This window comes from Amblyraja radiata, chromosome 12, assembly GCF_010909765.2.
Source record: "Amblyraja radiata isolate CabotCenter1 chromosome 12, sAmbRad1.1.pri, whole genome shotgun sequence".
NCBI classification, from domain to species: Eukaryota; Metazoa; Chordata; class Chondrichthyes; order Rajiformes; family Rajidae; genus Amblyraja; species Amblyraja radiata.
Genome location: NC_045967.1, coordinates 47,389,651 through 47,403,961, shown reverse-complemented (window position 1 = coordinate 47,403,961; position 14,311 = coordinate 47,389,651). Strand labels below are relative to the sequence as shown.

Genomic DNA, 14,311 nt, shown 5'->3' with positions numbered 1-14,311 from the left:
GGGCAGAACAAAATTACTTCGTATACACAGCACCCATACTCAGGATCGAACCAGGGTATTTGGCACTTTAAGGCAGCAACTCTACTGCTGCGCCACCGTGCTGCTATCTTCCATATTTCTCACAGTTTTTACACATCCATCACAAGCTTTAAATATCAACACCCCCATTTAAGTTCTCTTTAGCTAACACTTGCCCTTTTAAAGTAGTGAACAACACCAGCTTGCCCAAATAAGAACCAACTCTCATCATGAGCCTGACTGAGATGCATAACCAAGTCATGGAAGCCAAATAGTATTTTGTTGGGTTATCATAATTGTGCAACCAGCTACAATATTTTGACAGGTTTATTGTTTAATTGAACAGGTTTTTGCCATCTAATTGTACCCCTTCATTGAGCATTTGAAAAATGCAGTCCTTGGACTTTAGAGATACAGCTTGGAACCAGGATCTTCGGCCCACCGTGTCCACGCTGACCAGGTTAATTGGCTTTGGTAAAAATTGTAAATTGGCCCTAGTGTGTCAATGCGGGACTATCATATGCTAAGCGAATGGAGCAGCTGGGCTTGTACACTATGGAGTTTAGAAGGATGAGAGGGAATCTCATTGAAACATGTAAGATTGTTAAGGGCTTGGACACACGCTAGAGGCAGGAAACATTCCCGACGTTGGGGGAGTTTAAGGGGCCACAGTTTAAGAATAAGGAGTAAGCCATTTAGAACAGAGACGAGGAAACACTTTTTCTCACAGAGAGTGGTGAGTCTGTGGAATTCTCTGCCTCAGAGGGCGGTGGAGGCAGGTTATCTGGATGCTTTCAAGAGAGAGCTAGATAGGGCTCTTAACAATAGCGGAGTCAGGGGATATGGGGAGAAGGCAGGAACGGGGTACTGATTGGGGATGATCAGCCATGATCACATTGAATGGCGGTGTTGGCTCGAAGGGCCAAATGGCTTACTCCTGCACCTATTGTCTATTGTCTATTGTCTAAGTCCACTCCGCCATTCAATCATGGCTGATCTATCTTTCCCTCTCAACCCCATCCTCCTACCTTCTCCCCATGACCGCTGACAACCGTACCAATCAAGAATCTGTCTAAAGTCTAATGTTTACATTAACACACAAGTACGATTGACCAAAAATGCTCAATCAACTGGGAAATAAAACAACCTGGAAATGGTTGCTATGGCAATATGCTCCATCTAAAAAAAATGGCTTTGCAAAGAAGATATTCCTGGCCTTCAAATCAAACAGTCAGACCTCTTGGAATGTTTACTTTAACACCAGGCCCAAGAAAAAGGTCAAATACAATAAATGTCATATTTTGAGCAAATCTAATCAATAAAAATATTTCAGATTTAGTCAATACTTCAGATTTAGTCAATTTGAGAATCCAAACATTACATTTACCAAGTGGGAGCGTGTCCGTTATCTGAGGGATCTAAGGTGATGGACATCCTAATTTTTTTAACAAAAGAGGCCATCACACCATCAACATAAATGTAAAAATGGTATGTTTACACTGGGTTGTATCTTCGTGGATTAAGATGTGCAATCCACTAATATAATTGAATCTCTCAGAATTAATGTATTAATGTGCAATAAATGCACAGTTAAGCCATGGTGAGTAGTTACATTATTTGTGAAGCGACATGACTTTGTGAGTCAGCGTGCTTAAAACAATTTACATAAGGGATGCTTCTAATACGTGGGCTCCCTGCAGAAATTTGCTACACAAATATACCATGCTGAAAGTGTAGCTTTGTATGGCAAAGAAATGACACCAGCGTCTCTGCTCCATCCTATCACGCTACAATTCTGCAAAGCCATTTGGAGCTGCTTTGTAGGAAGGAACTGCAGATGCTGGTTTAAACCGAAGAAAGACACAAAATGCTGGAGTAACTCAGCGGGACAGGCAGCACCTCTGGATAGAAGGAATGTGTGACCTTTCGGATCAAGACCCTCCTTATTTGTTTTGTTTCCTTATGATTTGAAGTGAGGTCATTCAGGGCATTGGGTCTATGGCAGCTTTCCAAGCAATCTCATCAATCTATCTCCCCTCACGCATCCATCTGGTTCCTTCATCTGTCGAGGGATAACATGTCCTAACAATCTGCACAGCTTTGAGCTGGAAACCCCAGGTAGTCACAAAGGACGGCACAGCTGGTAGTGTCAGAGTGGGTAGTCTGTTGTCAGACCCAGTGTCAGACAGTGTCTGAGTGTCACTCACAGTGTCACTCACAGTGTCACTCACAGTGTCACTCACAGTGTCAGAGACCCAGTTTCGATCTTGACCTCGTGTGCTATCTGTACACGTTCTCCCTGTAAACCGCATGGGTTTCCTCCGGGTGATTCGGTCTCCTCCCACATCCCAAAGACGTGCAAGTTTGTAGGCTAATTGGCCTCTGTAAAATTGTAAAATTGCCCCTAATGTGGATGGGAAAGTGGGATTACATAGAACGTATGAACGTGAGATCGATGGTCGGCATGGACTCGGTGGGCCAAGAAGCCTTTTTCCTTACTGTATCTCTCAACTAAACAGCAAAGCTCTACACAAGCACCAGCAGAGTTTGAGACTGAACCTGGGTCAGTGAACCTGATTGATTATATATATAATAGATTAACTTTTAATAAAATGAACTTTTTTTCCATTTATTAGATTGTTTACAGAGTACTTTCTTTACATACTCTGTTGTACTGCTGCAAGTAAGAATTTCATTGTTCTGTTTGGGACATATGACGACAAAACACTCTTGACCTGCTTGCATAGCCGTGGATTTTTAGTTTAGTTTGGTTTAATAGAATCAGCGCAGAAACAGGCCCTTCGACCCACCAAGTCCACACTGATCAGTAATCCTTGCACATTAACACTACCACTAGGAACAAACTTTTTACATTTTATACCAAGCCAATTAACCTACAAAACTAATGAACATTGAATTCTCCCAATTTTGTTAGTCCTTGCTGTATCCTCCCCTTCCTCAGCCCTCCTGCTGTCTCCTCCCATCCCCCAGCCTTCGAGCTCCTCCTCCTTTTTCCTTTCTTCTCCCCGCCCCCCCACCCCCGATCAGTCTGAAGAAGGGTTTCGGCCCGAAACGTTGCCTTTTTCCTTCGCTCCATAGATGCTGCTGCACCCGCTTTTTTGTGAACCTACAAACCTGTATGTCTTTGGAGTGTGGGAGCAAACTGAAGATCTCGGAGAAAACCCATGCAGAGAACGCACAAACTCCATACAGACAGCACCAGTAGTCGAGATCGAGCCCGGGTCTCTGGCGCTGTAAGGCAGTAGCTCTACCACTGTGCCACCGTGCTGCCCAAAGTGTGGGATTTCAGTGTGTGAATTTATTATAACATCACTGGTTTATTATGGCAGTTAACTAAATTATCTTTCTCTCATTTCATTTCCAGAATCAAATTTATCTCCAAAGCAACTTCGCATCTGGGAGGAAATCAATGTTCGGTCTGAGAAAATAATATCACCCTCGCATAATTGTCTCCCTAAGGTTAACCAACTCAAAGTGATTCTTCTTTCATTTTTTATTATTAGCTAGCAGATCCTTTTATCTGATTATAAGGTGGTTTTCTGGGATTTTATAAAATGAATGGAAATCTTCTAGATGTATATCAATGTCATAATGCTGCCTTCACTGTGTTAGTCTGTAAGTCTGGATATGTATTTCTTACATTAATCAAAATCCTGCCTGATTTTTCATGAGTTAAATTTAAAAAAAACTCACAACATCAAATTATTGATTAGTTTGGATGTCAGGGGTTATGGGGAGAAGGCTGGAGAATGGGGTTAAAAGGGAAAGAGAGATTAGCCATGATTGAATGGCAGAGTAGACTTGATGGGCCAAATGGCCCATTTCTGCTCCTATCACTTATAACCTCATGAAATTATTCAGATTCATGATCAGGAAAACCATGTAGCGAATGAAGTTGCCATCAATGAAGTCAGGAGCCAATTTACTAGTAGTGGGGGTGGAGGGGAGAGGGAGGAGGGGGTGAGGTGAAGAGCTGGAGACAAGAAAAAACCAGGACTAATCAGGGCCAGCCACAAATTATCTCAGGCAGAGCGGTGCCTGGTAGGTCCATTGTCGCCTGGGGAAGGTGTAATCTCCAGAGAAACAATAATAATGGATGGGATTTATATAGCGCCTTTCTAATACTCAAGGTGCTTTACATCGCGAATATGGAGAACTGTGGAATTGGTAAAACGACTAGGGAGGAAGAGGGGGCAAGGAGGGGGGGGGGGGAGGGGAGTAAGAGATGAAGTTCCTTAGAATTAAAAAATTGAATGTTCATATTGCTGGGTTGTAAGCTACCCAAAATATGAGGTGCTGTTCCCCCAATTTGCATTTGACCTCACTCTGGCAATGGAGGAGGCCCAGGACAGAAAAGTCAGTATGGTATCTTTGGTGTAAACCATCATCTGTAGTTCTTTGTTTCTACAAACCATTTTTTCTGGTACATTTAAGGCCAAAATATCTCCGTTATATATAACTACTGTTTACGTTCGTTAACCATGAGAGCATGGTTGGCTGGAAAATAAAACCGTCTCGTCGGGTTGTTCCAACCCATGAGAGAAGCTCTCCTGACAATTTGCTATAGCACCGATTTGTTTTTGTAGCCAAGTTTCCAATATGGCTATCTATTTTAGAGAGTTCTGAAATTATATTAAACAGATTCAACTCTTACGAAATTCATGTGCAGACTATTTTATTCCATTGACCCGCATGATCCAATTCCAAACCTCGGTGATGTAAAAATGGTGTTGCTTTACTTTGTCCTTCATCTATTATATCAGCTACGCAAAACACTTTGATGAGATCATTTTTTTTTTCAGTTCTCGGTTATAATTTCCTTGAAATCTATTAACCTAAATGAGTCCTATAAGATTGAAATGCAATGGGCTTTGCTTCCACTTGCAAGATGCATATACTACAGACTGCTATTATATGGAAGGGGCGGCATGGTAGAGCTACTGCCTTCCAGCGCCAGAGACCCGGGTTTGATCCTGACTACGGGTTTTCTCCGAGATCTTTGTTTCCTCCCACACTCCAAAGATGTACAGGTTAATTGGCTTGGTATAAATGTATACGTAAAATTGTCCCTAGTGTGTGTAGAGTAGTGTTATTGTGCTGGGATCGGTGCAGACTCGTTGGGCCGAAGGACCCGTTTCCACCCTGTATCTCTAAACTAAACTAAACTAACGACTTTAGCAAGCAACAAGCCCGTTTGCATTATCTAGCACCAAAGAATCATCTCTTAATGTGCATCGTTCAGCTGCAAGTGAAGCTTTATCACCGACTTTGGCCGATGTGACAAACTCATTTGGCAACAATCAACAATATTTTTAGGACCACATCACCCCGATCCTGGCCTCTCTCCACTGGCTCCCTGTGCGGTTCCGTATACATTTCAAGACCCTCCTCTATGTCTACAAAGCCCTCAATGGGCTTGCCCCCACCTACATTGAAAGTCTTCTCACCCACCACTCCACCTCCAGGTCCCTCAGATCGGCTGACTTGGGGCTGCTGAATATCCCGCGGTCTAGTCATAAGCTTAGGGGCGACCGTGCCTTTGCGGTTGCAGCTCCTAGACTGTGGAACAGCATCCCCATTCCCATCAGAACTGCCCCCTCCATCGACTCCTTTAAGTCAAGACTAAAACGTATCTATACTCCCAAGCCTTTCCTGACGTCCACTGAGCGAGGGCTATATGTATATATGTATGTAGTTTGTTTGTTTATACTATTCTTATAACAAATGTAAAGCACTTTGGCCAACGAGAGTTGTTTTTTAAATGTGCTATATAAATAAATGTGACTTGACTTGACTTGAGTTCTTTGTTTCCCCACATTTAGCAGCCATCCAAATAAAAAATCATAATATCCTTTAGAAACAAGGAACTGCAAATGCTGGTTAATACACAAAAGGACACAAAGTGCTGGAGTAACACGGCAGGTCTGGCAGCAGCTGGAGAGAAGTTTAATTTAGTCTAGTTTAGTTTAGTTTATTGTCATGTACACCGAGCTGCAATGAAAAGCTTTTGTTATGTGCTACCTGTCAATGTAAAGATTACATGATTACAATCGTGCCATTCACAGTGTACAAGTATATGATAAAGGGAATAAAAAGAGAAGATGGGTAGGTGATGTTTCCGGTCGAGACCCTTCTTCAGACTTCCTCAAGAAGGGTCTCGACCTGAAATGTCACCCATCCATGTTCTCCGGAGATGCTGCCTGACCTGCTGAGTTACTCCAGCAGTTTGTGTCCTTTTGCGAACCAATATCCTGTCCAGCATTGTCAATGTACTTGAGGTTAGTTTTGACACAACATTAATAATAAGGTATAAGAGTACTCTTCAATATTATCTGTTCTCCGATCTGTGGAGACTTCACCTTTCTAATCACTGGGCAGTATATTGAGCGGGTAAGTGATTATTCTAGTTACTCAAAGACAGATGGATGCTATTAGTCACAACTCACCACATCCAGTACTTTAGGGCAAAGAATGAAAACAGAGCATTTGTCACAGTTGCCCTAATCTGAAGCCACAGGAAGGGAACTAATAAACCTTAGTATTTCATGGTTATAAGAATTGCTCATCATTTTATATTATGTACCGTATTGCAAATCCATGGCTTTTTGAGATAAATGCATTAAAACATGTAAAAGCACAAATGGAGCCTAAAGTTCTTGAATGGAATGGAATGGAATTGAATATATTTTATTATCACATGTGACAAGTCACAATGGAATTCTTTGTTTTGCCTACCCAAGGTATACAAAATGACATAAGTTTATATTCATCAAAATTTAAAGGTCTCTATGTATATGTTTCTGTCTTCTACTGCTAACAGAACCACTATGCAAATTTCCCATTTCCAGATCCCATTTGCAACTTTCTCCATTAACTTGTACATTTTCGATTCTGACAGCAAAATAATGTTTGTTATCCACCCGGGGGGGGGGGGTGGATGAATTTCCAACACAGTTTCCAGCAACCGAGCGTAATCAGAAAAGGTTTAATTCTCCGTCACTTACCCTCACAAAACTGGCTGGAAACCAGCCTTCATCATCGTCAATCTGTCCCCACCACCAGTCCTTGTTGGAGGCATCGAGGACTTTGATAACGTCCCCCGCTTTGAATGCCAACTCACGGCCGGCCATTGTGACGTGATCCCATACTGCCTCAGCACTGACAATGTAACCGCCACTGATCAGCTGAAAATAAGCACAGAGAAGGGAAGGGAAAAAAAGCACAAGAGATTAAAGTCATTATCATTACGAGTGAATAACAACCATCTCGCACACATTTGCTGCTTCGCAATCATTATTTGACGTTTTGTTTCAGAGATCAGGCGGCACGGTGGCACAGCATTAGAGTTGCTGCCTTATGCCCCTGTCCCACTTAGGAAACCTGAACGGAAACCTCTGGAGACTTTGCGCCCCACCCAAGGTTTCCGTGCGGTTCGCGGAGGTTTGTGTCAGTCTCCCTACCTGCTTCCACTACCTGCAACCTCCGGCAACCACCAGCAACCTCCGGGAACCGCACGGAAACCTTGGGTGGGGCGCAAAGTCTCCAGAGGGTTCCGTTCAGGTTTCCTAAGTGGGACAGGGGCATTACAGCACCAGGGACCCGGGTTGGATTAATGACTACGGGTGCTGTCTGTACAGAGTTTGTACGTTCTCCGTGTGGCCGGTTACGGTTAAAACACGACTGGGTTACCTCCGGGTGCCCCCGTTTCCTCCCACATCCCAAAGACGTGCTGGTTTGTAGGTTAATGGGCCTCTGTAAATTGTCCCTAGTGTGTAAGATAGAACTAGTGCCTAATCTAAAAAGATACAGCGTGGAAACAGGCCCTTCGGCCCACTGAGTCCATGTCGAGCATCGATCACCAGATCACACTAGTTCTATGCTATCCCACTTTCACATCCACTCGTTACACATTCAGAGCAATTTACAGCAGCCAATTACCCTACCAACCCACACGTCTTTGGGATGTAGGAGGAAACCGGAGCCACCAGACGAAACCCACGCGGTCACAGGGAGAACATGCAAACTCCACACAGACAGCACCCGAGGTCAGTATCGAACCCAGGTCTCTGGCGCTGTGAGGCAGTAGCTCTACCAGCTGATTGACTAGATAATCATAGAGAATACCCATTGGGTAAAGTTGATAAAACATCAATAGATCTCAGCAGAAAACTAGTGCTAGAAAAGGCCCACATTTGTGAAAAAGGATGAAAAAGTAAATAAGACTGAGGTACTCGACAACAAAATATTCATTACATTCCCTTAGAAACCGTACTACAGTTAAGAAGCGGCACAGTGGCGCAGCGGTAGAGTTGCTGCCTTACAGCGCCAGAGACCCGAGTTCGATCCTGACTACGGGTGTTGTCTGTACGGAGTTTGTACATTCTCCTTGTGACCTGCGTTGGGTTTTCTCCGAGTGCTCCGGTTCCTCCCACTTTCCAAGGACGTACAGTTTTTGGCTTCTGTAAATTGTAAATTGTCCCCAGTGTGTGTAGGGTAGTGCTAGTGCACGAGGGTCGCTGGTTGGCACGGTCCCGGTGGGTAGAAGGGACTGTTTCCGTGCCATATCTCGAAACTAAACAAAAGTTGAGTTAAATGACTAGACTAAACTAAACTAATCCCGAATGGGAGAATGAAAGGCAGCATGGAGGCCAGAGGGAAAAGGGTAGGGAAATAAAAATAGAATGAAATGAGGGCGGAAAGAAGTCAGCTTTCGGAAAGAGTAAGATGAAGGTACAAATAAAAGTAGAGAATGGATGAAAGAGAGAAAGTGAAAGAAAAACACGGGCCGAGGATAATAGCAGGTCTTGTGTGTGTAGAATTGCCTTAATTGTCACAGGCCTTGGTGTGCGTATCAGAGTTATGGTTTCAAAATGTTGAGTATCTCTGGTATGGACTGGAAGCTGTGGGATGCCATTGCTGTTACAACTACTTAAGTCGCTTAGCTTCTATCTCATTCGTTCTGTGAAAGGCTTTGAGGCATCCGTGTTACATTATTGGCAAAGTCAGCTCGTCCACCGATCTCTCCATGGGCAACCATGAGCAAAGCTTTCTTTCAAATTTCAGGATACCTCGCTATTGAATCAGACCACTTGCCATTCAACGTCACAAAGTAATTGTATCATTAATTGCTGGTGTATTGTTGCCATTAATCTTCATGGGACCAGGTTAGCAACACCTATCATCTCTGGCTACAGATGTGATTCTTCTGTTATGAGGAAATTCACCATGTTGCCATTATTTGACCCCGTGCCGAAAGTGAAAGGTCATATTCACTCCTCAGGGAGCTATACACAGATAACTAATAGATTAATCTTCTGTGGAAGGTCATAAGGTCATAGGTGATAGAAGTAGAATTAGACCATTCGGCCCATCAAGTCTACACCGCCATTCAATCATAGCTGATCTATCTCTCCCTCTTAACCCCATTCTCCTACCATCTCCCATACTAATCAAAAATCTCTCTGCCTTAAAAATATCCACTGACTTGGCCTCCACAGCCTTCTATGGCAAAAAATTCCACAGATTCACCACCCTCTATGAAGACATTTCTCTTCACCTCCTTCCTAAAAGAAAGTCCTTTAATTATGAGGCTAGGACCTCTAGTCCTAGACTCTCCCACTAGTGGAAGCTACATACACTTGCCAAATGTTGATATAATGCGATATCCACATATAAATGTCATCATAGTGCATCAGCTACCTAGACAGTTCAGGTGATCTCGAGTGGCACAAATCAATGAATGTCTCTATTTCAATGCCTGCTACACAATGTCAACTGTTCAACAAAACTTACTAAAGTTAAAATACTGTTTCGCTGAACACGGTTCTCGCTGGCCTACGGGATCTTCCGCTTGTCAACTATTTCAACTCCTCCTCTCATTCCCCGAATGACCTTTCTGTCCTGGGCCGCCTCCATTGCCAGAGTGAGGTCAGGTGCTAATTGGAGGAACAGCACCTCATATTTCACTTGGATAGCTTACAACCCAGCGGCATGAACATTGAATTTCCTAAATTTAAGTTACTTCACCTCATACTCCCCTCCTCTCTCCCATCCATCTTTGCCTCCTTCTTCCTCCATAGTCGTTTCACCAGTTCCACAGTTCTCCACATTGTTTCTCTTGAGATCACACCTACCCTAATGCCCCTGTCCCACTTAGGAAACCTGAACGGACACCTCTGGAGACTTTGCGCCCCACCCAAGGTTTCCGTGCGGTTCCCGGAGGTTGCAGGTGGTTTCCGGAGGTTGCAGGTAGTGGAAGCAGGTAGGGAGACTGGCAAAAATCTCCGGGAACCGCACGGAAACCTTGGGTGGGGCGCAAAGTCTCCAGAGGTTTCCGTTCAGGTTTCCTAAGTGGGACAGGGGCATAAGCAACAATGGACCTACCAGGCAACACCCTGCCTGAGGCCTACCTCGCCCTGATTGCTCCTGGCCTTTTCTCACGGCTTTCCTCATGCTTTATCTCACCCTCACCTCCTACTTTCAGTCTGACGAAAGGTCCCGACCCGAAACGCCACCCATCCTTTTTCTCCAGAGATGCTGCCTGACCCGCTGAATTACTCCAGCGTTTTGCATCTATCTTTCAAAATAAAGAAATGCCTGAAAGAGGATTGAGGATAAAAGACACGGGATTTATATAAATGGATCTATTAATGAAGCACATTTGCTCTTTAGAGTTTACATTAATCATTAGCAAAGAGATAACCACATCTCTGATTCTTTATAACAAAATGTCCGACTGTAGTATTTTGAAAAGATTGAATATCAGAAATTCCACCCCACTGGGCTGCTGAAGGAGCAGTAGAACTTTTACACGTAGAGCAAAGACTAGCAATGTGTATGATATAAAATATTAAAGCATATTGACAATATGTAGTGCCAGTAATATGTTTGTGGCTGCAGGAGTCAGTACTTGAGAAGCTATCCTAAGAAATCACATGTATAAATTCATTTGCAGGATAAATGACTCTAAAAATCTAATTATTGTGGCCTTGTCAAACATAAGGGTTAGCACTACACGCTACGAATCCCAGCTGTGGAGACACTGGTATCGTTGTCTCGTTGTAGGACATTGATCATTCTTTTAATCTGGATTTTTAACTCATGTATTGTGTTTTTTTTAAATATAATTTATGATGCTTTTATAAGTGATATACTAAGATTTGATATGTCCTTTATGATATTTTTTTTAATATGCAATGCATTTTTTTTAATGTAATGTTGCCCCTTGTCTGGACCTTGAGTCCGCAATAAAGTTTATTATTATTATTATTATTATTAATATTCTTTGAGAAGTTGTGAATCAGAAAATCGGGTCGGATGTCAAGTGGACGAGATTAGTAGCTGTAGAGAGCATGGCACCAGGAATAAAATTGATTGATTCTTTCAATTGTGGAATAAATTAGCATCTTAAGCAATGACTAAAAGCTCAGTTTAAGCATCCAAGGGGAAAATGGATCATGTCGTGGCCCAGCTTAAGAGGTGGGCGGTGTGCATTTGGCTTAGACGGAGCAATCTGGAAAATGTCTTGATTATTTTTCCCCATTTTATTTCAATCCATTTCTATGGTGCTTTCCGTCAGCTAATGTTTTCATTTCTTGTCAGTCACCCTGCAACATCTCATTTGGGCGGCCAATATTCATGGTGAACCTTGACATGTCATTTATTCACGACAGTTCTTCATCAGATGTTCGCATACAAATTATTTAGCCGCAGATTGCTGGCTCAAAATCAGGATCAGTAACCTTTGCCATTCTCCCCCAATGTAATTTCCGTTTGAATTACAAAAACAGTTTGAGGGCTCACATTAACATGTAACTGTGGTGAACTGATTCAAAGATAGACACAAAAAGCTGGAGTAACTCAGTGGGATGGGCAAGATGCTGGAGTAACTCAGTGGGTTCAGACTGAAGAAGGGTCTCGACCCAAAACGTCACACATTCCTTCTCTCCAGAGATGCCGCCTGTCCCGCTGAGTTACTCCAGCATTTTGTGTCCATCTTCGATTTAAACCAGCACCTGCAGTTCTTTCCTACACATTTGAACTAATTCAACATACATTCTTATGAATATCCATTTATGCACTGACCAGGCTTGCATTCCTACACAGATATTTCACGCTTTTAGTAAAGCAGCAACTCTACCGTCCTCAGTTTAGAGATACAACATGGAAACAGGTCCTCCAGCCCACTGAATTCAAGCTGACCGCCGATCACCTATTCACACTAGTTCTATGGTATCCCACATTTGCATTAATTCCCTACACACTAGGGGCAAATCACGGAAGCCAATTCACCTACAAAGCTGCAATTCTTTGGGCTGTGAGAGGAAATTGGAGCACCCAGAGGAAACACAGGTCGCAGTGGAGAACGTGCGAACTCCACACAGACAGCACCCGAGGACAGGATCTCTGGCGCTCTGAGGCAGCAGCTCTACCAGCCGTGCCACTGTGCTGCCCTCTTTTCTCGTCTTTGTTGGTTTCTGGCATGACATCCTCTCCTTTGACAAATGGACCTCAGGAGAGATAAGTGCGAAATGCTACATTTTGATAAGAAAAGTAAGGAGATGACACAGATCTTGGGAAAGATCAATCTAAATGGAATAGCAAGCAAATAGATCAGGTGGTGCATGACCAAAATAACTAACAGTAACAATAGAGGCCAACAAGGCTGCAAAAAAAACAACAAATCAACCGCCTGGGTTTATTTTCTGGAGAGAATTACATAAAAAGCAGAAGTCACTAAATTTGTAATGAACCTTTGTAAAATTAACACTTGGAGCAGTGTGTAGGAAGGAGCCGCAGATGGTGGTTTAAACCGAAGATCGACACCCAGTGGAGGACTGGGTATAAAAATATTGGTTGCCAGGAGACAAAGGGGGCCCACTTGATATAGGGGGCCCACTTAATCAGGGGCCCACTTGCCTTCGGGCAAGCTGACACCCTGGCCAGTCCGCCACTGTCGACACCAACATACTGGAGCCTCTCAGTGGGACAGGCAGCATCTCTGGAGTTACTACCTTCTCTCCAGAGATACTGCCTGCCCTGCTGCGTTACTCCGCCATTTTGTGTCTATCCAACACTTGGAGCAGTGTGCATCGTTCTGGTCACCATAAAGTGAACAACATAGGCATAACGTGCTGTAGAGGATTAAAGGGTTAGGAGGATGAAACCAAACAACCTTGCAGGAAAGGATGGACAACTGGGTTTGCTTTACACAGAGAAGACTGCATAGAAAGCGGATATCACACGAGATATTGCAATGTGAAACATTTCCAAAGACTGAGAAAGTAAATTCATTTGTGGGGAAGAAACGAATTGGAGAATATCCACATAAATATTGTCAAAGAGTCATGCAGCATGGAAAAAGGCCCTTCGGCCCAACTTGCCCACACCGACCAACATGTCCCATCTACACTTGTTTCACCTGCCTGCGTTTGGCCCATATCCCTCTAAACCTATTCAATCCATGTACCCGTCTAAATGTTTCTTAGTACCTCCCTCAACTACCTCCTCTGGAGGCTCGTTCCACTGACCTGTGTGTCAAAAAAAGTTACTCCTCAAGTTCCAGTTAAATCTTTTCCCCAGTCACCTTAAACCTATGTAACGGGTTGAACTGATCTTTTCCTCTCATGATTTTGTCCACCTCTATGAGATCATCCCTCATCTTCTTGTACTCCAAGGAATAATGTTCCAGCCTGCTCAACCTCAGGCCCTCTAATCCTGGCAACATCCTCGTAAATCTTCTCTGCACCCTTTTCCAGCTTGAAATGGGCTAAGTGTTCGGCTGGCAACCGGAAGGTAGCCGGTTCGAATCCCGCTTGGAGTGCATACTGCGTTGTGTCCTTGGGCAAGACACTTCACCCACCTTTGCCTGTGTGTGAATGTGTGTGAATGTGTGTGAGTGATTGGTGGTGGTCGGAGGGGCCGTAGGCGCAGATTGGCAGCCACGCTTCCGTCAGTCTGCCCCAGGGCAGCTGTGTCTACAGAAGTAGCTTACCACCACCGAGTGTGACTGAGGAGTGAATGAATAATGCGATGTAAAACGCCTTGAGTATTAGAAAGGCGCTATATAAATCCCATCCATTATTATTATTATTATTTATAACATGGTGCCCAAAACACAATACTCAAGATGTGGCCTCACCATCATCTTATACAACTGCAACATGACTTTCCAACTTCTCTACTCAATATAGTATACTTCTACACTTCTCTACTCTCTACTTCTGCACTATTTGGGGGAAATGCACAAACATTTGGGCTTGAGGAACACATT

General features: G+C 43.5%; 1 protein-coding gene across 5 annotated transcripts in view; it reads right to left on the bottom strand.

Annotated features, from left to right (window-relative positions):
* Positions 1-14,311, bottom strand: part of arhgef9 (Cdc42 guanine nucleotide exchange factor 9) — a 244,697-nt gene that overhangs the window by 115,777 nt on the left and 114,609 nt on the right. For all 5 annotated transcript variants that reach the window (XM_033030722.1, XM_033030724.1, XM_033030725.1 and 2 more), the window contains one exon: positions 7,044-7,223. In XM_033030722.1, coding sequence (XP_032886613.1) covers positions 7,044-7,223 — 180 coding nt within the window. The remainder of the gene's footprint in view (positions 1-7,043; positions 7,224-14,311) is intronic.